The sequence below is a fragment of the Podarcis raffonei genome, chromosome 8, assembly GCF_027172205.1.
Source record: "Podarcis raffonei isolate rPodRaf1 chromosome 8, rPodRaf1.pri, whole genome shotgun sequence".
Classification (NCBI taxonomy): domain Eukaryota; kingdom Metazoa; phylum Chordata; class Lepidosauria; order Squamata; family Lacertidae; genus Podarcis; species Podarcis raffonei.
Window position 1 is genome coordinate 91,767,258 of NC_070609.1, and position 22,436 is coordinate 91,789,693.

A 22,436-nucleotide genomic window follows, 5' to 3' on the forward strand; every position below is an offset into this window, starting at 1 on the left:
TATTCCTTTTGCTTGCAAACTCACCAGCCATTCCTTGATTTTCAGGTTCCAGGAGGGACCGATGCCTCGCTTTGGTAGCTTAATGAAGTAATGCAAATGCAAACCTCTTGGGAGGTTTTTCTTTTCCTTAGGCAGGTGGCTACCTTTAAGCAAGGGTTTTAATTAATCTTTCTCCAGTCTTCTGCCTCAGGCTTGATTTTTAAAATGCAAACATTATCAAAAAGTACAGTGCTACCCTCACTCAGTAAACTCAGGTTTTTATGGACCTCCAAATAAAATGTTTGCAGAGTAGTATTATTAGTTTTCTTTTCTTTTCTTTTCTATACCGCTTTATATTTTTAAGAAAAAGTCTCAAAGCCGTTTATAACACATTAAAACATCAAGTATAACAACCCAGAATAAAACATTACTGAAGAAAGTCAAAGATAAAGTATGTATTCAAAGCAGTGTAGTTAACAGGAAACGAAAGTCTTATCTTAAAGATTTCAAAACAAAACTTTATAAAGGTGGTCAACTACAGAATGTGCAGTTAACACAGCAAAATCTTAAACATTTCAAAGAAGGAAGTCGGATATAAAATGCACATTTAAAACAGCACAATTAGCAAGAGAATAAAATTTTACCTTAAACCAGTTCTTTTTTTTCTTAAAAAAATGTTTAGGGTTACTCTCATTTTCCTGCTCATATGGAAATACTGCCCCCCAATGAGGCCAAACTTAGATTCATAAAATGTTTAGGGGTCTGCGTCCCCCCAGAAAAAAGCACTTGTCTTAAACAGAGAACATACCTGCTGCGGTTGCTGCCAGGCCTGCCAGTGGTGGTTGGTGCTGGCTGTGAAAGCTCAGGCTTGCAGAACTGCGTCTGTGCTAAGAGAAAACCAAGATGGTCTCTGCCTCTTCAGCAGCCCCAGCTTTTGTAGCTGGAGTCAGTCAGGGCCCTTCCTCCCAGGCCAGGAGGGAAAAGGCCTGCAAGGCAGGGGTCAAGTCTTCCAGGACTCACAGCCAAGATGCTCTGCAGGAGGAGGCCTTCAGAAACCTTCAGTGACCTTGCTGGATGGCAGCACCTTTCTAAACCGTGTGCCCTCCAAGGTTTCGGGCTCAAATTTCCGTCCAGAGATTTTGGACCAAAACTCCCCTCATTTTCAGCCAATTTGCCTAAAGCATCTGGAAAGGCAGCTTTAGAGGGCAATTTTAAAATAGGGAAAGTATGGGGACAAGGGGAAGGAGAAAATAAATTTTGCCTTTGGAGGAAGACTTGGATAATTTAGCACCCACAGCCACAACTTCTTTTGGGGTGGGCACAATGCCGTGAATATGGCAGCAGGAGAGTTAAACCAGAAGGGCAGCAGTCAAAGGCCTGGCTCTTGGCGTCGACTCAAGGCTACAAGAGGCTTGTTGTGGCTGCAGGGAAGTGAGTCAAGGAGGTGAAAGCACCGCCACCCGGATGAGCAGAGAGCCAAGACCACAAGCCCCGTTGCTCCCAGGCCAAGTAACCTACTTTCATCAACCAGCCAAAGGGAGGGACCAGAACGCAAACAGCCAGCCTGGGCTGACATTCTGGAGCAGATGCGCCTGGCTTGGAATCTACCAGTAAATATGCTCTGCTGCTGCGGCAGCTGCTGTTGCACTTCCAGGCTCAGCTCTCCAGCTGAGAGATCCGCTCTTGCTGCCCGGCCATCCGTTGTTGTGTGTGCTTCACGAGTCTTGGGCAAAATTCCTAGAAGAAGCCAGTCAGCTCCCGGGCCAGAGTTTGCCATTGCAACTCCCTTCCTCCAAGTAGAGGTCTGCAGTTTTATGATGGGTTAGGTCTTCCCTAGTTGCCTTCTCTCCTACCTCTGTTTTCTTTTAGGCTTCTTGATTGCACTTGGAAGAGAAGGCCTTGAAAAGACTTCAGAATGAGGCTGGGACAAGGACTCTCCCCATTTCTCCTGCTGCTGGGAGGATTTGCCACAATTCAGTGCCAGGTAAGAGCTCATCCTGCCAACCTGTCTGTTCACTTTGGCTTTTCTTTCCAGCCGCCTTAGCAGCGCATTAGAAGAGGGATAAGCAGACTTCCAGCTTGCGGTGCAGTTGGGTAATTTTAGACTCTGGACTTAAATCACCTTAGCAGGTTTGAGGGATGGGGAGCCTCTTGAGATGGTCATGTATTGCTTCACTTCCATTACAAGGCCAGCTCTGCTCTGCTGGGGGACCCCTGGTGCTGATGTCTGTCCCAAAATCCAACCCTGACCTCACTATGGGGCATGGCCTCTTGCTTCAATCCCTTACGCTCCCGCCCCCCATAACGGCAAGAAGGAGCAAGAGAGAATGTTGTAAGTGTGTAGTGCTTAGTTTTAGTCCTGCGCTGCACACTGTTTGGGGGAGCAATCCTAACTGTTGCAGCAGCTGGCGGGTGGAGATGTGTTGGGGGAGAGGCAGACAATTGTTGCAGCAGCTTGAAGTAGTCCAACTGGACCCCATGCTATCATGCAATGTCATTGGAACCTGCTTGGGATCCAGTAGATCCTGGGCTGACTCAGCCCCTCCTTGCCTCTGGAACATCACCTGCCTGGACATTTGGAGGGGGGGGGGTGCTCTGCACTGGTGGATTGACACTTGGGTCACCCCTCAGGCAGGATGCCAGTTTAGCCTGTAGTGGCACCTCCACCCAATCAAATTCTCTCTGGTGGGGGGGGGACTAGGTTACTCAGCCAATTTATCTCTTCTTAAAAAACAGTGTTTAAGTGAGTTAAACAACAAAGGGACCACCTGAGAACCCGTAACTCATTTTGCTTCACTTGGGAATGGCAGGACCTGGAGCTCTCCCTGCTCCACCTCCCTGCTGCACAGCATCTCTAGCTTGCTGGTTGGGACTGATTGGAGTTGCAGCCCAAAATACCTGGAGGGCTCCGGGTTGGGGAAGGCTGCTCCAGAGCTTAGGAAGCAGCTGTGAAATAGGACTTTCTCTGACAATGTCTTTCCTTAAAAAAGCCAACGTTTCTCCTCTGTGTCTTGGCAGGAATTTTCTTGGTATGCTGCACTAGGAGCTCGGTCAAAGGGTAAGTGGCCAGGATTAGCACCCCAGTTCCAAAATGAATGAGTGGGGTGTGCTATTTTGAGCAGATAGACACAAACAAACTGGGTGGTCTATTTTGATTTTGCTCTCCCGGTCCTAGGGGTCCCCACACAGAGCACCAAACTAAGCCCCGTTCTGTGCTCAGGATCTGTAACTGGAATTTTAAGCAAGCATGGAAATCTGTGACCTAACTTGTTCAAAAACTTGTTCATAATTTGGGTTTTGTAAATGGAATGAAGTTGGGATTCGTTTGGCAAGGCCAAAAGTAGCGTAAAAGTAGCTATTGTTAATGATAATATTGGGATTTATCCAGAGCTTAGTCCTACTCTGAGTAGACCTATGGAAGTTAATGGACATGGCTGAGCTGCTTTAATTTCAATGAGGCTACTTGGAGCCTGACTAGCATTGGATACAAGGAAACACCATTAATATTAATATTTCATACACTGCTTAATGCCAAGCAGTTTTATGAAGTTGAGGATAAATGAGCTGTAGGACCAAAGCAGAACGGTCACGGGCAGGCAGGATTAGCTGCACAAGTATTCCAAGTTGCTGACCCCGGATACCCACATGGCACGATCCGTTTGCTTGCAACAAGAGTGAGCACTGGGGACTTTAAAACTGCAGAGTGTATTGATGGTGTTTCCTGCTTGGCAGGGGGTTGGACTCGATGGCCCTTGTGGTCTCTTCCAACTCTATGATTCTATGATTCTATTGGAAGAAAGCAGGCTGCTTAAATCAGGCAGCACAACTGCCAATCCTGCATTGCTCCCCCTCGCCAAAATCACCAGCTATTGCCTCCTTGCCCCCCAAGGCTCCTGGGACTTTAGGAGGCTCTGCCCAACATGGTTTTTCAAACTTTTCTCTGCAGCCATGAGGACCAGGCAGAAGCTTGCTTTTGATTAATATGAGTATTACAGGGACTGTCTAGTTGTTATGATCACTTGGCAGCCCTATGCAGATGCAAATAATGCACTGCCCTGGAGGAAAAATATTTTGGATTTACCGCCCTCCCTTTGTCTGACAAGGTTTGAAATTATTTCCAAGAACTTGGAAGAGAAGGTAGACATTTCCCTTTCTCCTTTACAGCACACATGGACCTTGGCCAAATGGCAGGCTCCAAAATGGCCCCATCACCCACAGACAACAGTGACTGCTGAGCAGTGGAGGCTTGTTCATGTGGGCATATGGGGCAGTGCCCTACCATCCTCAGTCTGCTTTCAAGGAAAGGATCTAGACACTAGGAGAGGATATATTGTTTAGTTGTTATCCTTCCTTGTTCACATTTGTAAGATCAGAGTACCATCCTTTGCAGCTTTTAAACTTGGAAGCTAAGGCAAGGTTAATTTAACCTTCTACAACAATAATCCAGGATGTTTTAAGGCAGACTGGATATCCTGGTGTTACTCCTTTTCTCCCCCTTAAAAACACCAATCACACAAACATTGTTTTGTGAAGAAATAAAAGTTGTATTTACTTACATAATCTAGATCTTGATACAGGAGTTAGAGTAGCAAAATGAAGGCAGGTTTAAAACTGCTAAGTTACCAAAGTACAAAGTGCTGTCTGAGCTGTTGACCTCAGATGGGCGCGTGTGGTCAATTTGGAAGCAGGATAAAGAAAAAGGAGACTGCCCGGGCAGGAAGGAAGGATGTAGTGTAACATCTTCCTGCCAAGGCAGACAGAGGAAGTGATCTCACAGAGTTCTCTCTAGCAAATTTCACAGTAAAGCTCTATCAGTTCAGCCCCTTCATGTGCCTATCTAGCAAAGCATGAATTGTTGGTTTGACCATAATAATGTCCCACAACCCCCACCTGCCTGCCTTCTTCCGTGTAACCCCTTGGCCTGCTTCATCCTCCTCCATCTCAGTGTTCCCCTTGTAGAGCTTTGCAGGGAGGAGGAAGATGGTGACAAACCTAGGATTTGCTGGCTCTGCCTGTCACTGGCGACCTGGCACCACCTACTGTTGGCCTCCTGGCTTATGTCCTCCCACTTCCAGCCACCATTGCTGCTGAGCAGGGAGCAAAGGGGAGTTTGGTGCCTGGAGGGTGGGAGGTGGTGGTGTGGGGGACTCTTCTCAGGAGCCCTTCCTCTCTCCTGATTGCAGTTGTATGCAAAGACCCAGTAACACAAGAGATCTACCAGTTCAGGGACAGCTGGCTACGCCAAAGAGAAAAAGAACTTGAATATTGTCGGTGTGCGATCAACAGCATCATTTGTCATATCGTGCCAGGCACAGGTGGGTATTAGATGGGTAGATATGGGAGACAGTTTGGGTGCAGGATGCGACAATGAAGCGCGTGACCCAAACTTTTGCAGCTTCTTTCATAGGACCCTGGGACCCGATGGCGGGAGCTTGACAGTCTTGCCTTGGTCCTAGGAACACCTCTCCTGTGATGTTGCTCACTGTCCTCCTCCTCCTGCAGCAACTTGCAAGGCTTCCAAAGGCAGTGAGTGGGGTAGTTGAAAACGCCCGACCCACGATGTGGCTCCCTAGAACCCCTTTTAACTGCAGAGGCCAGCAAGTAGTGCACTTGAGACCTTCTGCAAGCCAAGTGTCTGCTCTGCCTTTGAGTTGCTCCTCCACCCCAAGAGGTTATGGGCCCAGGAACTGAAAGCACTCGACTGCTGGCGGGGGAAACCTGAGGTTCTCTTTCTTCTTTGTCTGACAGCCTGCAGCAGGAGGCAACAGTGCTTCAATGAGGGCCGCTGCAAGCAAGCATTATACTCTTCTAACTTCTTCATCTGCTTATGCCGCCCAGGCTACTCCGGGAAGCGCTGTGAGATTGGTGAGTAATTGGTATGCAATGTGGTTGGATGGCTGATTAATTGATTGATTGCATTTATAGTTCACCTTCTTCTCCAAGGAGTTCAAGGTATTATACGGGGGCCTCCCCCTCCTCATTTAATCCACACAACAACCCTGTGAAGCTGGGGGGCAGTGACTGGCTCTGCGTCAAACAGGATTTGAACCCCAATCTCCGAGGCCTGACACTCTAACCACTGCACCACATTTATTGTGGGCTGCAATATAAGGAGCCCTGACTTGGGTTGAAAGCCGCTGTGGAGACGCTTGGCCTTTATTTGGCTTTCATCTTGGTACTCCTTACAGCAGTTCTAGGTGGCAGGCAGGCATTATTCTCCCCTGCCTTGCTTGTCTATTATTGGATGCATTTGATGTGGTACCTCGGGTTACATACGCTTCCGGTTACAGACTCTGCTAACCCAGAAATATTACCTCGGGTTAAGAACTTTGCTTCAGGATGAGAACAGAAATCGTGCAGCAGCAGCACAGCAGCAGCGGGAGGCCCTGTTAGCTAAAGTGGTGCTTCAGGTTAAGAACAGTTTCAGGTTAAGAATGGACCTCTGGAACAAATTAGGTACTTAATCCAAGGTACCACTGTACCGTATTGGCCCCAAAATAAGCCATACTCCCCCCCCCCGAATTCTGATTGTGAAAAGTTAAAGTGTGGCTTATATTTGTGACCTTACAGTATCACTGCTGATACAGCTGCCCACGAGGGCCGTCAGGGGTGTGGGACAACAGCGCCCGTCCCAACCACGTCTCTCAAGCCTCCCCTAAGCCACTGTAAGGAAGGGGGGAGGGGGAGGCCTCCGGCAAAACGGTGTGGCTCCCCCCACAAGGAAGCAGCTCGGGAGTGTGGGGCAGTGGTGCACAGGCCACCTACCACTGCCAAGCCTCCTCTGGTGTCGGCTTGAGGAGGTAGTGCCAGGAGGTGGTAGTGTTGGGAGGTGGGCGCGCAGCACCCTCAGAACTGAGCACTGGCACCGGCTTGGGGAGTGGGGTGGCAAGCACTGGTGCCGACCGCCCTCCGTTGAGGGCAGTAGTGCCAGGAGGTGGGCTGCACCTGCAAATAAGCCTTGAATTTTAAAGGTGCGGCTTATTTGCAGGTGCGGCTTATATTTGGGCCAATACGGTAATCCATTGGCACAGTCAAATACAACATTCCTTGTTTGCCTAGAGTGGACACAGACAGGGGGATGTTGAACTTCCTGTTACACCTGGTCTGGAACATCCTCCCCCTGCATGTGACCAGGTAGGTGGGCGTAGCCCTTGCAGACCCCACAAAAGGTCCAGTCACGCAGCCGCCCTCCTTTCTTGATGCTGCTTCTTCCTCTTGATGCCATGCTCTCCTGATCCTGATGCATTTTGCTGTCTGCTGGCTCTCAGCCACCGGGACAGGGGCTCATTCCCATATGGGATGAACTCAAGCTCTCTTCCGTAACTCTAAGCTGAAGCCTGCCTTCAGGATCCAGCTGTGAACTGAATGTGAGTAAACTTCGTATTACTCTTAAAAGAAGCTTCTTGTGTATTTATTCTTTTTAGGAGGGATAAAAGGGGTCTTATCAGGAACAAAATCCAATCTGAACAAAGCCAGATTGGATTACTTAAGTATAGAGATTCAACCGAATCCACCAACTAGCTTCCTGCTATATATTGGGGAATGAACTTTGCTGTATGACTCACTTGCGTGAGTTAGGAAGGATAATGTTTAATCAATATATCCTCTCCTAGTATCCACAACATTCCCACATTTGATTTATTACCTTCCCTCAGTGTAAGATCCAAGGGTGGGTCACAACAATTTAAAATACAACATACAAAAAGCAGTTTAAAAGAAATAAAACCAATGGCTGCAGTTGCTTACACAGAAAAATTCTGGTCTGCTTAAGACCACATCTGCGTTTGACACAAATGAAGCCATAATATGAACTGGAAACTTATTTGCCTGCACCTTTTGGGGGGAAATAGTTGTGGGTCCCCAATTTGGAGAACACTCCTGAACCAGATCAGAACCCTGCTTTGGTTCCCCACTGAAAATGGCCCCCTGCCTGGCTGCTGCTGCTGTTACGATTAATTAGTACAAGACTGCATATGCTGCCTTTCATTTCAAGAAGAAATACTTGAATTTGGTATACCTGCAGCAGTTTTTTCTCCAAAATAAAAGCGAGCAAGTTTAAGCAGCCTTGTTCCAAGATGTGACTGTGGTGGGATGGTCAGAGTGCCAGCTCCTACTCCGGGAGGGGAGGGTTCAATTCCCCACTCAGCCAGGAAGCACCTTGGGTGACCTTGGGCCACTCGGCATTTGCAGCCTGCCTCACAGGGTTGTTGTGAGGAAGAAACGGGGAGGAGGAAAACCATGTACACCACCGTGTGTGTGTGTGTGTGTGTGTGTGTGTGTGTTTATTACATTTATATACCACCTTTACTCCCAAGCAGCTCCTTGGAAGAAAAGGGTGGTATAGAAATGTAATAAATAAATTATAATAAAAATAAATTGTACGTAGCTTGGCTGCCAGGCCTGCTGGCTTTGCTAGCTGTGCCTGTGAGGGAGAGGCAGCATGGAAACAGGATCTGGCATAAAGTGTCATGAGCTTCCTGCTTCTTCCAGTCCAAGATGGCTGGAATAGTGGGGAAGGAGGAGGACTGCGTCACAGAGCAGGGAAGATATCAGCGGAGATCGCCTTCCATCCTCCACCTCATCTGGCAGGGGGCAAAAATGGGCACAGGAGGAAATGTGAATTTTGCTTTGGTTCATGAGGCTGGTTTCTACACACAAACTGTGGCATTCCTCTCTATCCTCCAGCCAGACAAGCAAGAACCATTATCAGAGTTCAAGACCACATTCCAGCAAGTCAAAAACATTTGAGGAGAGGTTGCAAAGTAGGGCTAGTGAGAGGGGTGGAGATGCTGAGGGCTGGGGGGCCTGGAGAGACTCCCAGGAGCCAAACAGAATAGACCTGGGGGGTCCCATGTGGCCCACAGGCCTCTGCCGTCTAGCCCCCAGTGACCACGGCTGCAATCTCCCATCTTGATCCTGAGCAGGCCCATGGATGCAAGATGTGTGCAGAGTACCTTTGGAGAACAGGAGGGAGACTGAATACTCTGCTCCTCCTTTTTCAGATACCAAAGCCAAGTGTTACGAGGGCGCTGGAGAGGGCTACATGGGGACATGGAACACAACTGTGAGTGGAGCCAAGTGCTTGAACTGGAAGCTCAATTCCTTGAGGAATAAGCGGTACAATGCGTACCGGGCAGATGCCGCTAGGTTGGGCCTTGGAAACCACAACTATTGCAGGTGAGAAAGTGAGTTTAGGAGGGGCCTCTTCCTCTTCTTGCCCCCCAATACTGGGGGACATTATTGCAGTCAAACCAATAATTCATGTTTTACCAGATAGGTACATGAAGGGGCGGAGGCTCATAGAGCTTTCTTGTCAAATTTGCTAGAGAGAACTCTGTGAGATCACTTCCTTTGTCTGCTTTGGCAGGAAGCTGTAGCACTACATCCTTCCAGCCTGGGCAGCCTCCTCTTTCTTCGTCATGCTTCCAAGCTGACCACATGTCCATGTCTGAGGTCTGCAGCTCAGACATAATTTTGAACTTACCTTTTGTACTTTGGTAACTTAGATATTACAATCGTACTTTGGTTTTGGAACAGCTTATTTCCTGAACATTTTGGCTCCTGAATGCTGCAAACCCAGAAGTGACTGTTCCAGTTTGCAAACTATTTTTGGAAGCTGAACGTCCAATAGGGCTTCTGCGGCTTCCGATTGGCTGCAGGAGCTTCTTGCAGCCAATCAGAAGCCAAGCTTTAGTTTCTGAACGTTTTGGAAGTCAAATGGACTTCCAGAATGGATTCCTTTCGACTTCCAAGGTACGACTGTAGTTATAAACATGCTTTTATTTGGTGCTGCAATTGCTACTTCAACCTAGATTATGTAAGTAAATACTACTTTTACTTCTTTACAAAACAATGTGTGATTGTTACAATGGGTAATACCAGGAAAATCCAGTCTGCCTTTAGAGCATCCTGGATTATTGTTTGCAGAAGCTTAAATCAAACTTTTCTTAGCTTCAAAGTTTAAGCTGCAAAGGATGGTACTCTGTTGATCTCACAAATGTGAGCAAGGAAGGATAATAACTAAACCGTGTATCCTCTCCTAGTGCCGAAATCCATTCCCACAAATACATCCTTGTAGGCAAAATCTACTCTGAGCAGGAGAAATATTGACATTGTCAAATAAGGATGCTGCAGAGCTGGAAAAGGTTCAGAAAAGGGCAACCAAAATGTTTGAGAGCATGTCCACTGTGAGGAAAGGTTACAACATTTTAGTTTAGTGTAAACACTCTGAAGAAGTGTGCATGCACACGAAAGCTCATACCAAGAACTAACTTAGTTGGTCTTTAAGGTGCTACTGGAAGGAAAAAAAAATTTTTTTTTACTATGGCAGACCAACACGGCTACCTTTCTGTAACTAGTTTAGTGTAAGTGAGACTTGGGGAAGACACACAAGGTGGAGGTGTATAATATCATTTCATCATAATTTCATGAAACTGTGTGCGCTTTGTGGAGAAAGGGAATAAATAGGAAGACATCTAGGCCATATAGTGAAGCTGAAGATTGGAAGATTCAGGGCTGACAACAGGAAGGACGTCTTCCCTCAGGGTTTAGAATTAAACTATGGAGCTCCTTCCCCCAAGGCAGCGTAGTGTCAACCACCAACTTGGGCTGAGAAGACCAATTCCCACAAGCCTAAGAGAAGCCTGTGGGAGCGGGTGGAGGCAGAGCAGAGTCAAAATGGCCAGCAGCCATCAAGAGCCTCCTCCTCCTCCTCCTCCTCCTCCTCCATGAATTGGTCCAATCCTCTTTTAAAGACATTCCGGTTGGTGGTTACCACTGCCCCTGTGGGAGTGAGTTCCAGAGCTGAATTCTGCACTTCATGAAGAAATACTTTTTTAAAATCCATCCTGAATCTTCCAACATTCAGCTTCATTGGGTGTGTTATGAGAGAGGGAAGAAAACGTCTCCAACCACTTTCTTCATGCCTTGCATAATTTCATAAAATTTCATCGTGTCACCTCGCACTTGCCTTTTCTCTAAATTAAAAAGTCCCTAATGCAACAGCCTTTCTTCCTAGGAGAGTCACTCCATCCGTTAATTATTTTGGTGGCCCTTTTCTTGACCTTTTCCTGGGGGATAAGGCTGTCAGTGGCTACTGGCCTTGACGGAGGCGATGCTTCACTTCGGGGGGAGGGGGGGAGGCAGTCGGCTTCTGAATAGCAAGTGGGGGGCGGGACAGGGCAAGTGCTGTTGCACCCAGGAAAGGCTGCTTCCAAGCCTTTCACTGACTTCTAGTTGGCTGCTGTGAGAACCGAGCGTCTGTCTAGATGTTTCTTTGTGTGATCTAGCAAGACTCTTCCTACATCCTTAAAATTGTCAGTGCATTATTTTGAGTATAAATGTTGGCCTTCCCTCCCATTTTTCCCCTTATTTTTGAGGTTGCAGCTGAGTCTGCAGCTGTCCCCAGTGGTGCAGTGGGCCAGTGCATCTGACTATCAACCAGAAGGTTGGTGGTTGGACTAGATGACCCCTGGAGTCCCTTCCAGCTCTACAATTCTACACTTCTGTGATAAATGTCTTAATTGTACAAAATGCCCAGTGTTTGCCTTTCCTTTCCTCTAGAAACCCCGATTCCGACACCATGCCCTGGTGCTTTGTCTACAAAGGAAACAAGTACAGCTTTGAGTTCTGCAGCCTCCCTCCCTGCGCCAACAGTAGGTTCAAGGCTCCTCTGCAGGGGGCAGAGCCAGGTGGGGTTGTGAAAATGTTGTGCTATGAGCATTGGAGCCGAAGGGAAGAAGGCTGTTAGCAGTTTCTCTCCACATCACGGCCCTGATCCAAATTAACTTGTGTGAATTCCACACCCACACACTTGTCTGCTCCTTTTCAAAAGAAATATGCACCAGACTCCGAGAATCTTGCGTGGAATCTTGAGCTCTAGTTCCACCAGAATCATTCCCTATGTTTAGTTTTGCAGAAACAAAGAATTGGCTTCATATATGGTTATTGCCATGCTTGCAGGAAAATGGAGTAGAAAACTTGTGGTAGTTGGCCTCAATGACCAAGCTCGCTCATTACGGTAAAAAAAGAGAAGATGAGAAGATACAATATATACTAAAAGAGACTTGATTATGAATTAAAGAAAAATGGGAGGGTTCTGGCTTCAAATAATCATTTTGCAATGTTCTGATGGCATTCAACTTAAACATTTTCTTAATGTTGCATTTTGGATATTGATACCTTCATGTTTGCAGGAAAAATGTATTATCTTGTTTATTACAAATTATTTAATAGGGCTCGTATCCATAAGGTATTTGTAAGCTTTGTTCTAAGACATGTACAGTAACTTTCGGCTTTTTCTGTGTTGGTTTTCTAGTTAAATAAAAATCATTTAAAACTTTTCTAGTTAAATAAAATATGTAAAATTTAATTTAAGAACCAGCCCCATCCCTTGTAACATCTATGGGGCTTTACAGATGAAAAGTGGATCCCTGCCCCAAGGATCATACATTTAAGGCACATCCCCCCCTCAACGTGGAAACTGTGGGTCATCAGGGGTGCTGGGAATTGTAGCTCTGTGAGAGGTAAACTGGAGCTCCTATGATTCTTGGGGGGGGGTGCTTTTAATGTAGGCTTCACAATTGAAAATCTGCAGTGAGAAAAAACCTCAAACTATATGCCCCATGAATGTGGTTTGGGACTGATGCAAACCTGCCTTTTTTGTCACAGAAAGCCACACTTGCATTTCTGGAAGAGGCAACAACTATCGAGGTCCCCACAACCGCACGGAATCAGGTGCTGCTTGCTTGAGGTGGGATTCCCAGTTCCTTACTGGGCTGGTCTTCAATTCCCGTAGGGAGGATGCAGAGCAGCTCGGTCTCACTAGCCACAACTTCTGCAGGTAAGCAGACCCTCACCTTTTCTCCTTGCAGTTTTTTGTCCAAAAAGAAAAACTAAATGCAAAACATGGCTTATTGATAAGATATGTGTTTGGACTGCTCTGCCTTATCTAGTGTAAGAACAATAACCCGCTGATTTGCTCTGCCCTGTGTGCTGCTTTTATTGAATTCATAGAAATAATTCTGCAATTAGATGAGGCTGTGTTTTTTGGGTCATCCAATCCATTTGTGCCATTTGATTCATGTTTGCTACAAATGCCTATGTGGTTGTTGATAAAATATTGGTGAAAACCCAAATTTGGATGTGGTCATGTGTAGGATTGCATTCAGGGTCTTGGTGTGTGTTCCACTGGTGTACGCATATATGATCGTGCACACTGGTAAAAAAAAACACCACACACAATGAATCTTGATGCAGTTATCTAGAAACTCAGGAAGTGGACTTGTACATTCCCTGCACCCACCACAATACGGCACTGACTGGCATTGGCTCCCCTGGAGATGGAATGTGGGTTCCTTGGCATGCAGAGTAGATGCCCTTCCTTTTTTTAATAATTTTTATTAGTTCACAACAAAAACAAAAAGACATATTAATTTCACATCAAATTTTTCACAAATTATTCCGTTTTTGGACTTCCTTTAGCTTTTCCGTAAATCATCCATAGTTCAGAGTAGATGCCCTTCTATCCCACCATTGGGCAGGCTGGTGGGAAACATCTGGAGGGCGTGTTTAGCAGCCACTTTCCAACTTTCACTGAGAATTCCCTTCTGTCTGAGATCCTTTTAACTGAACATTTCAGGGATTGAACATGGGACCTTCTACATCTGTGGTCCATCCCTGAATGTACCTTGGCTTGTCCCAAGGCGACCTTGATGCATTGTGGCAATGCATTGGTAGTGTGTTACCAGGGCACATCTGTGCACCAGGAACGCATTGCAGGGAAGGGAAGAAGTGCAAAAGAATGAAAAGCTGTTGCAAAACATGCCTGCATAGTGCTCTGTCCAACTTGAAAACAGTAAAAACAAGGGAGAGTTTCAATAGCATTGCTTTCCAGTGCAGAAACTATTCAGATCTTTTAGAATAAAATTGGGATGAGGACAATTTCTCAAGCGCCCCCTTCCCAAGGACTCTGAGTGAGGCTTTGAATCACAGCTGAGGCAAAGGCCACTTCACACAGTGTCTGTGAAAGCCGACCAGGAGGAGGAGATGATGCTGGATTTAATGTTAATGGCTTTTGACTATCCCCAAGTGTTTCCAGGCCTGCCTGTGACTTTATAGTATAGGATGGATTGATTGGTTGAAGGATGGATGGACACAGGAAGTCACGGCTGATGCAGAGCTTTCTGTGGCATGGACCAGTTTCAAATTCATGTTGTGTTAAGCTGGGTGGGGAACCTTTGGCCCTCCAGCTGTTGCTGAACTCCAACTCCCATGCACCCACAAAAACGGCCAAGGATGTTGGGAACTATCATTCAGCAACATCTGGAGGGCCGCTTGAAACAGTCATGGCTTTCCCCCAAATAATTCTGGGAAATATGGTTTGTTAAGGGTGCTCAGAGTTAGGAGACTCATATTCGCCTCCCAGAGCTACAATTCCCATCCCTCTTCACAGGGAACTCTGGGAATTCTAGCTCTCGGATCAGGAAGAGGAGTCTCCTACTAACCGTCAGGCCACTTAACAAACTGCAGCTCCCAGAATTCTTTGCAGGAAGCCCTCTAAAGTGGTATCATAGTGTTTTAAATGTATGGTGAGAATGTGGCACCTTCGTTAGAGCCTTGACCAATCTGCATTGAATGGGGCTGATGGCCAAAACGTCAGGAGTGTTGGGAAGAAAGCTGTTCTAAGTACATGCAAAAAACAAAGAAGGTTATAAAGCAGCCCTCTGTAAACTCCAGAACATCATCCTCAGGGGACTTACAAACCTGGGTAGCCCACACTGCTGCTCTTTGCAGGGGCGGGGGGGGGAGCTTTTGATCTCTGAAGTAATCCTGTTCCACTTTTGTGTTGCAGGAATCCTGATAATAGCACCCAGCCTTGGTGCCACGTGCTCAGGGGTGGCAAGAGGAAATGGGAATACTGCAATGTGCCGGCTTGCTGTAAGTGCCTGCCCTATCCGTGGGGCAAAATGCCAGCAAACTGCATTTCAGTTGCTGGCTCCGATGGTGTTTTGATGTACCTTTACTATTGTTTTCATTGCTTTGTATTTTATAATAATGTTTCTAAATGTTGTGAGCCACCTTGGCTCTAGCTTTGGGAGGAAAGGTGGGATAAATACTACTGCTGTCTCTTGTCTTATGAGCACCCAAGACCTTCCTCTTCCAACTTTTAAGCAGAGATCTTTCTGTGTCTGCATCTGTAGTGGAATTGTTTTGAAGATGCTTTTATCATTAAACTGTTTGCCACCCTGGGCTCCTTTGAGAGGACAGATGGGATAGCAACGTGCTAAATAAATGAAGAGGTCGGCCCTGTGAGAGCATTTTGCCCCAAGCGGAGAGTTAACATTGTATCTGAGTCTGGGGTACATTTTCCTTATTTTCCTGGCCACCTACAGCCACGTGTGGAACGAGAAAGTACCGTCAGTCTCAGTTTCGGATCAAAGGAGGCCTCTACTCGTACATCCAGTCCCACCCGTGGCAGGCAGCCATCTTTGTCAGGATACAAGGAGTGGAGGCCTACCTCTGTGGTGGGGTCCTGATCCATTCCTGTTGGGTCCTCTCAGCTGCCCACTGCTTTGTGGAAAGGTAAGAGTCCAGCGCCCGATTTGCCGTCTCTTCTGCACTTGCTGCCCCCTCAGGAAGCCTCTTGAAGTCAGAGGCAATTTGTGGTTCTGGAGATGAAGGGCCAAGTGGGAGGCAGCAACATGTGTGCATTTATCAATTGTGCCATTCGTGCAGGTTTTTCTTGGAGTAAATAGCAGGTGGGATTCTACTGTAGGGAGGGGTTGCTGCTGCAGCCCAGATCTCCCCCACTCCTGTTCCTGCTATTTGTATTGGGAGGCAAGTCCCAATTCTCCATCTACCTCAATACCCCCCCCCCCTCTGGCAGGAAACATCCCTTCAAGGTCTGGGGCAGGGTTTTTGGTTTTTTTGCCCAAGACACAAAATGTTTGCTTTGTTGTTATATGAAAGTAATCCCTCCAGCAACTTTGCAAGGCAGCCAGTTTTCTCCCCCTGTGAGGGATGTTGCACATGGTTGAGCTGAAGCTTGAGCAGAGGCCTTCCAGTTCCTCTTCTAGACAACCACGGTGGTCAGTTAGCTGCAAAGCCATGGTTACAACTGGACCTTGAAGGCCTTGAACGCTTGAGCAAGGAAGTTGAAGTCTGTATTTTTAGGAGCATAAATTACACCTGAACTTGGCAGTCACCAAAGCTGTCCCCCCCCCCCCCGATTCTGTAGGTTTGACACCAGTCGTCTCAAGGTTGTGTTGGGCAGGACTTCCCGCAGAAACCCGGAATGGTCTGAACAGACATTCTCAGTGGAGAAATATGTTGTACATAAAAGCTTTGTGCAAAGCACCTTTGACAACGATATTGGTAAGACCTTTCCCTCCCTACACAGAGACCTAGATCTGCACCTGCTCCAGCCTCTTGCCTTGACCCACCCTGCCTTTTTCTTTGCTTTTTCTCTTTTTGCTAGCACTTCTGAAGCTGAAGTCCTTGTACAATGAGTGTGCAATGGAAACAGATTCCGTTCGTCCTGTCTGCCTCCCAGAGCCTGGGCTGAAGCTGCCTGACTGGACAGAATGTGAGATCTCAGGCTACGGCAAGCATGAAGAATGTAAGAACTTCTGGCTTGCTCCAAACGGTTGTGCTCCTAAGCCCCATCCCAACCCCTCCATTTATCTTTCTCATCTTTCCAGTTTATTACACTTCTGCATCAGTTTGAGAATTTTTGTACATGTCCATTTTCTAACCAATTTCCCCTAAAATAATGAAAGTCATCTTATTTTAACTAATACAGGCATTCCTGTCCATGATTTTTCTAATGTTTGTTTATTAAGGTGTATGCATCTTTTGTATGGAAAAGTGCTTTGCAAAATTTGGAGAAGGGTGAATCTCAAAAGATAACTGTATTGTGGTTTGGGAAATGCAAATATGTAAGTTAGTTTTTCAGATCAAACCAAGCAAATTTCTCCCTCTCCTATTCTGCATCCAAACCCCTTCTGCATTTTGAGCAATGTTGAGCAGTGTTGGAGAACTTGCCAGTGGATTCTGGGTCTCTCTCACTGCCTTTGACAGCCTCCCCCCCAAAAAACAACAACTCTGCAACCTTTTCTTTCCTTGCAGTAGTCCTAGGCCAGTGATGGCGAAGCTTTTAGAGACCGAGTGCCCAAACTGCAACCCAAAACCCACTTATTTTTCGCAAAGTGCCAACACGGCAATTTAACCTGAATACTGAGGTTTTAGTTTAGAAAAAAACAACTTGTACATTAACATGTTTTGTCTTAAAAGAAAAACACAATAACAGAGCTTTCAATGATACAAACAACTTTTTATTGAAAGGTAAAAGTTTGCATTATCCTTGTTTGGGAAATCATGAAAAGGGGAATTACTCCCAGACAACATGGCCGTTTTGATAGTTTCCCTTCCAGAAACGTCTTTGGGAGAAGCTGCATGGCCTTCAAAGCAGAAGCCGCATGGCCTTCTGTCATGGATGCTGTAGGGGGGTTGGATTTGATCACCCTCAGGTTCCCTTCCAACTCCCCACACTCCTATGAGAAAACCAAAACAGTCTCTTTTGCCCTCCACTGTGTGTCCCCTAGCAGGGAGGATCTTGCACTTACCCATGGCGATGGGAGAGAGTTCAGCTCAAAAGTTTACTTCCCGGCCTGACCAAGCAGGCAAAAAGGAAATCTCGGTCGCAGCCTGGGAGGGAGGAGCCCCAGCACAGTTCATAGGGGCAGCATGCGCGCTGAATGGAGCTGCGCATGTGCAAGTAGCCGGTTTGCCACCCGCGGGCTGCAGCTGAAATGGGAAGGTTCCATTCCGCTGTCTTAAAGAGCCTTGGTGCAGAAGTGCCAGTAAGCCGGGTGGCATTTTGCTCCCTCCTGCACAAGTGGGCTTGAGAAGTGCAGCCCGGCGGGCTAGCCATTGAATCGTAGGAGTGTGGGGAGTTGGAAAGGGCAACGGGGTGCGTGCCCACAGAGAGGGCTCTGAGTGCCCCCTCTGGCATGCATGCCATAGCTTCACCACCACTCACCTAGGCGGCAGCGGGGCGGAGGCGGGGGGGAGGTTGTTTCACAAATGTCTTATGTACTTGCTGAAATTAAGGTCACTTGGTCTGGAATGGGACTGTCCAGTTGCCAGATTTCGTCTGTTGCACAGCTGCAGAATCAGCCTCTCTCAACAAACATCTCCCTGCTCCTAATTTGATGCAGTGTTTGTCTGTGAGCTGAATTCCTATCTGCTTACTAACTGATCTATATGACTGAACCAAGTTTACACCAGCAGAGCATCTGGCTTCTATTAGAGCTAGCCAGATCCTGAAAGTGGTGACCTTTATCCTACGTGTTTTGGGAACTTCATTTCTTCTTTTCAAATTTCTGTGTGCCATGGCTTTCAAAGCCAATGAAAAGGCAGCTACCTGGAGCAGAGGCAGGCAGCGCATGGGCCTGGTCTTTGCATGCCCACCTGTGTCTGGGATGCCTCTCTTCAGAGGGCTGGGGTGGAGAGCTTGCATGATGGAAAGCTCATTCAAACAAAAGCATATCTCTGTATGCAGAAACCTGGCTTTTCTCTGAAATCTTGTTTTCCGTGTGCAGTGAATTCTTTGTTTTTCTTTGGTATTGAGGAACATTCTGCCATTTGAGCCTCTGACTCTTAACTGCCTTCATGGCTGACTCTGCAGTCAGTGATCATATATATCCTGCAGTATGCAGAACATGGTGCAGAGACTTGTTGAATCAGGGGTGGGGAACCTTTTCTGACTGGGGGGCAATATCTTTATCTCCCCACCCCTGCCCGGCCAGACTTGGGTCAGTCGCTTGACATCACTATGATGTCAGGTGATGCTGCACTTTGACGCTCCAATTTGCCAGGACTTCAAAGTGCAGAATGGGATGGTTTGAAAGCCTTTTGCAAACAGCCCCAGTGCTGTGCTTTGGCCATATGCACCTGTTCCTTTTTTCTTTTTTAAAAAAAGATTTTATTAAGACTTTTCATAATACATACAATTAAACAACAAACTAATCTAAGCAAAAACAAAGAAAAAAAGAGGGGTGGAAGAATGATTCAAAGTCCTGTTTCCAGCTGTTCTTCCCTCTGCTAGGTGATGTTTTTCCAGTCTTCAATTCAGGCATTCAATTTTCTTTCAAGACAAGAAGTCCAAAAGAGGTCCTCTGATTATTATTATAGATAAACATCAGCCATAACCTTCTGCCAATCCAACATCACAACTTGTATTAAGACAATAATCCAGATGAATATGTTCTCTTTCTATCTACAGTTTCTGCTTTCTTCTCGGAGCGTCTGAAGGAAGGACATGTGAGGCTCTATCCAGACAGCCAATGCACACCCAAGCTCCTTTCAAACAGGACGGTCACTGAGAACATGCTGTGTGCAGGAGACACCAGAGAGATTGACGATGCCTGCAAGGTAATCCCAGTTCTAGGAACTGCCCTGCTGGATCAGACCAGCACCCTGCAAAGCTCACAAGGAGGACATCAAAGCAATGTCCTATTTTTTGTCTCTAGATTCTGAGGATCAGAGGTAAATAACATCTGACTTTGGAGATCCCATATTTCAGAGCGGGTGGGGGAAGCTGGACATAGGATTTTTAAAAATAAATAGCCATTGTGGCTTATAGCCATGGTTTGATGATGATGATGATATTTATATGCAACTCACCTGACTGGATTGCCCCAGCCACTCTGGGCAGCTTTCAGCAAAATATAAACACACAATAAAACACCAAACATTAAAAACTTCCCAGAACAGGGATGCCTTCAGATGTCTTCTAAAAGCCATTTGTTTATCTGACATATGATGGGAAAGTGTTCCACAGGTTGGGTGCCACTACCTAGAAGGCCTTTTATCTGCCATGAATTTTGTCTGCCTAAGCTGTCAACCATCCCTGCACCTTGCAGCAGTGAATCGCATAGAGCAGTGTTTCTCAGACTTGGGTCCTCAGCTGTTGTTGGACTTCAACTCCCCTCATGGCTGACCACTGGTTCTGCTAGCTAAGGATGATGGGTGTTGTACTACAACAGCTGAGGACCCAAGTTTGAGAAACACTGCCAATCAATTTAATTGAGTAACCTCTTGAGTTTCGTGATGATGAACTCTACAATTCTGTGATTCTGTTGTATTTCCTTTTGGGGGCCTTTTAAAATATAGTTTTTGGAGTGGATGCAAACATTTTGAACTAGCCTTCAGGTACCAGGCTGGGGAAGGCTGCTTCACCCTTTCCTCTTAGATCACAATATCTCTTTGGCATGGACCTTTGCAAACAGCGGTCATGAAAGCAGCAAGGAAGCCCACTGACCCACTTAAAGGTTAGCTCATTTGGGCGCCTGGGTATAGGCAGCTTATTTAGATACTTGTTCCTGGATCTGCTGATCGTAGGAGGACTAGGTGGCTAATTGTGGCTAAAGACTTGTCTTCAGTGAGCCTTAAAATGAATAATGAACCTGTTGCTCACTTAATTCACCCCTCCTTTTTCTTTTCTTTTTGCAGGGCGATTCTGGTGGGCCTTTGGTTTGTCTGAACAATGGCCAAATGAACCTGCTGGGGATCATCAGCTGGGGCGTGGGTTGTGGGAAGAAAGGCATTCCGGGTGTCTACACAAAGGTGGTTCACTATCTGAGCTGGATTCAGGAGAACATGAAGCCTTAATGGCACCTGCAAGCCGGTCATTCCTCCCATTGGAATCTCCTTGCATCAGGGAGAGACAGTGGATGGCAGAACACGAAACTTGTTTCCATATGTATGGAGTGGGAACTGGCAGAAAGCAGGCATGTATGTGCATGTCTGAATGCACCTGCGTGTCCAGCATGCATATGACCCCGACATGCACTTTATGAGAGGAATGAAACCTTCAGCATAGAGACACACTTGCCTTGTTTAAAGGAGTGTATATCTTTCCCACTTCCACACAGTAAAGAACTTTTCAAACCAGGAAGCGCTCTAAAGAGCAGTTTATGAACAGGAGAAGGCAGAGAGTATATTACTCTAGCAGCAGGCTACACAATAACGATATGTGCAGCCAGTAATAAGAAATTCTCTCACACACGCTTAGCCTGCTGAATGAAGAAAGCTCCAGTTTCCTAAAGGTATGCAAAGAGAACGTGGGCATTGCAAAGAAGGGCCCTGATCTGCTCCACCGTTTCTTCAAGCCGGCTTGCCACTTCTCTCCTGCAAGGCCCCTGACCTGAAAGACCCCAGGCTTCCCCAGCTGGGGACCAAATCGCACTTCTAGTCAGGAACACATTCAGATCCTTTTAATCCAAAAGTTTGTTTGCAGGTATTTAACCTTTCTGTGTATGTTTTATATAAAACACTCTTTAATACAATGTTAACCATCTGTCCAAAGGCAGAGTTGTCTTCTGCTGCTACTTGAAAATACTCCTGTGCTGAAAATTGTCCTTCTGCGTGTGGTTCCTAGGGCATTAAACTACCTTGTCTTTGAATTAATTGGTGTGTATTGTATTAATTTGCTTCAATGTTTTTAATTTTTTTTTAAAAAAAAAGAGTTACAAAGAAAAGGCACGGGCACAGTGTGTATCGACCGATCCAGAGTCCCACTGAAATCAAGAACACAGTAGTTCTGCTTGCCCAGTTCCCACGCATTTTGAGGTGGGTTGTGCAGGAGATCTTTCTCCTAGGTTGTGTGCTCGATGAACATTGGAAAGAGCTGTGACCAGCTTGGAGGGTGGAGTTTGAATTGACATGACAGTGCAAGGATTGGGAACCTCTGGGGCCAAATGTGGCGCTTCAGGCCTCCCTTGGGAATCTGCCCCAGTCCTGTTCCACATTTTTCTTGAGTATTAGTCATTAAATTTCTATACTGCCCTTTGAGGATCACAGAGCTGTTTACTGTATAAGAGCCAACAGGGCTTAGTGAGTGGGAAGGGGCTCGGGCAGAGAGCAGTCCAGAAGTGGAGGCTGGAGAGGAGAGGAGGGGCCAAGAGGCAGAGATGAGTCTGGCTGCTGAAGAAGCTGGGGGGTCCACCGCCCTCCTGCGACCAGCTCCCTTCCCCCTGATCTCCCAGAACCAGAAGAGGTGTGGAAAAGGGTGGAACACCAACAGGCACAGCAATGGAGTCCGGTTGTTTGAGAAAAACTTGGGAGAGGAGACTTAGGCAACTGTGGGAAGGTGGGGATCTTCAGTCCACACAACTGCCTCATAAGGGCTAGATCTACAGGGATGAGTTGCTGTGCTCACTAGCATCTAGATCAAGGGAAGTAATAGTGCCACTGTATTCTGCTCTGGTCAGACCTCACCTGGAGTACTGTGTCCAGTTCTGGGCACCACAGTTCAAGAAGGACACTGACAAACTGGAACGTGTCCAGAGGAGGGCAACCAAAATGGTCAAAGGCCTGGAAACGATGCCTTATGAGGAACGGCTAAGGGAGCTGGGCATGTTTAGCCTGGAGAAGAGGAGGTTAAGGGGTGATAT

General features: G+C 46.7%; 1 protein-coding gene across 2 annotated transcripts; it reads left to right on the forward strand.

Annotated features, from left to right (window-relative positions):
* Positions 1-599: 599 nt before the first annotated feature.
* Positions 600-21,446, forward strand: PLAT (plasminogen activator, tissue type). Of its 2 annotated transcripts, XM_053401589.1 has the most exons (13): positions 604-1,963; positions 2,998-3,037; positions 5,163-5,294; positions 5,728-5,844; positions 8,982-9,156; positions 11,542-11,633; positions 12,649-12,820; positions 14,831-14,916; positions 15,372-15,561; positions 16,217-16,353; positions 16,457-16,597; positions 19,265-19,413; positions 20,494-21,446. In XM_053401589.1, the coding sequence occupies exons 1-13, from the start codon at positions 1,895-1,897 to the stop codon at positions 20,650-20,652; spliced, it is 1,659 nt and encodes a 552-aa protein (XP_053257564.1). In that variant the 5' UTR covers positions 604-1,894; the 3' UTR covers positions 20,653-21,446. The 2 variants fall into 2 exon arrangements, with proteins under 2 accessions (XP_053257565.1, XP_053257564.1); XM_053401590.1 differs by lacking the exon at positions 5,163-5,294 and having other exon boundaries at positions 600-1,963.
* The last annotated feature ends 990 nt before the right edge of the window (positions 21,447-22,436 follow it).

Coding starts and splice junctions, on each gene's coding strand:
- PLAT (XM_053401589.1), top strand. CDS start 1,895: ATGAGGCTGGGACAAGGACTCTCCCCATTTCTCCTGCTGCTGGGAGGA. Junction 12,821..14,830: donor ACTAGCCACAACTTCTGCAG/GTAAGCAGACCC, acceptor TTTGTGTTGCAG/GAATCCTGATAATAGCACCC. Junction 19,414..20,493: donor AGATTGACGATGCCTGCAAG/GTAATCCCAGTT, acceptor TTCTTTTTGCAG/GGCGATTCTGGTGGGCCTTT.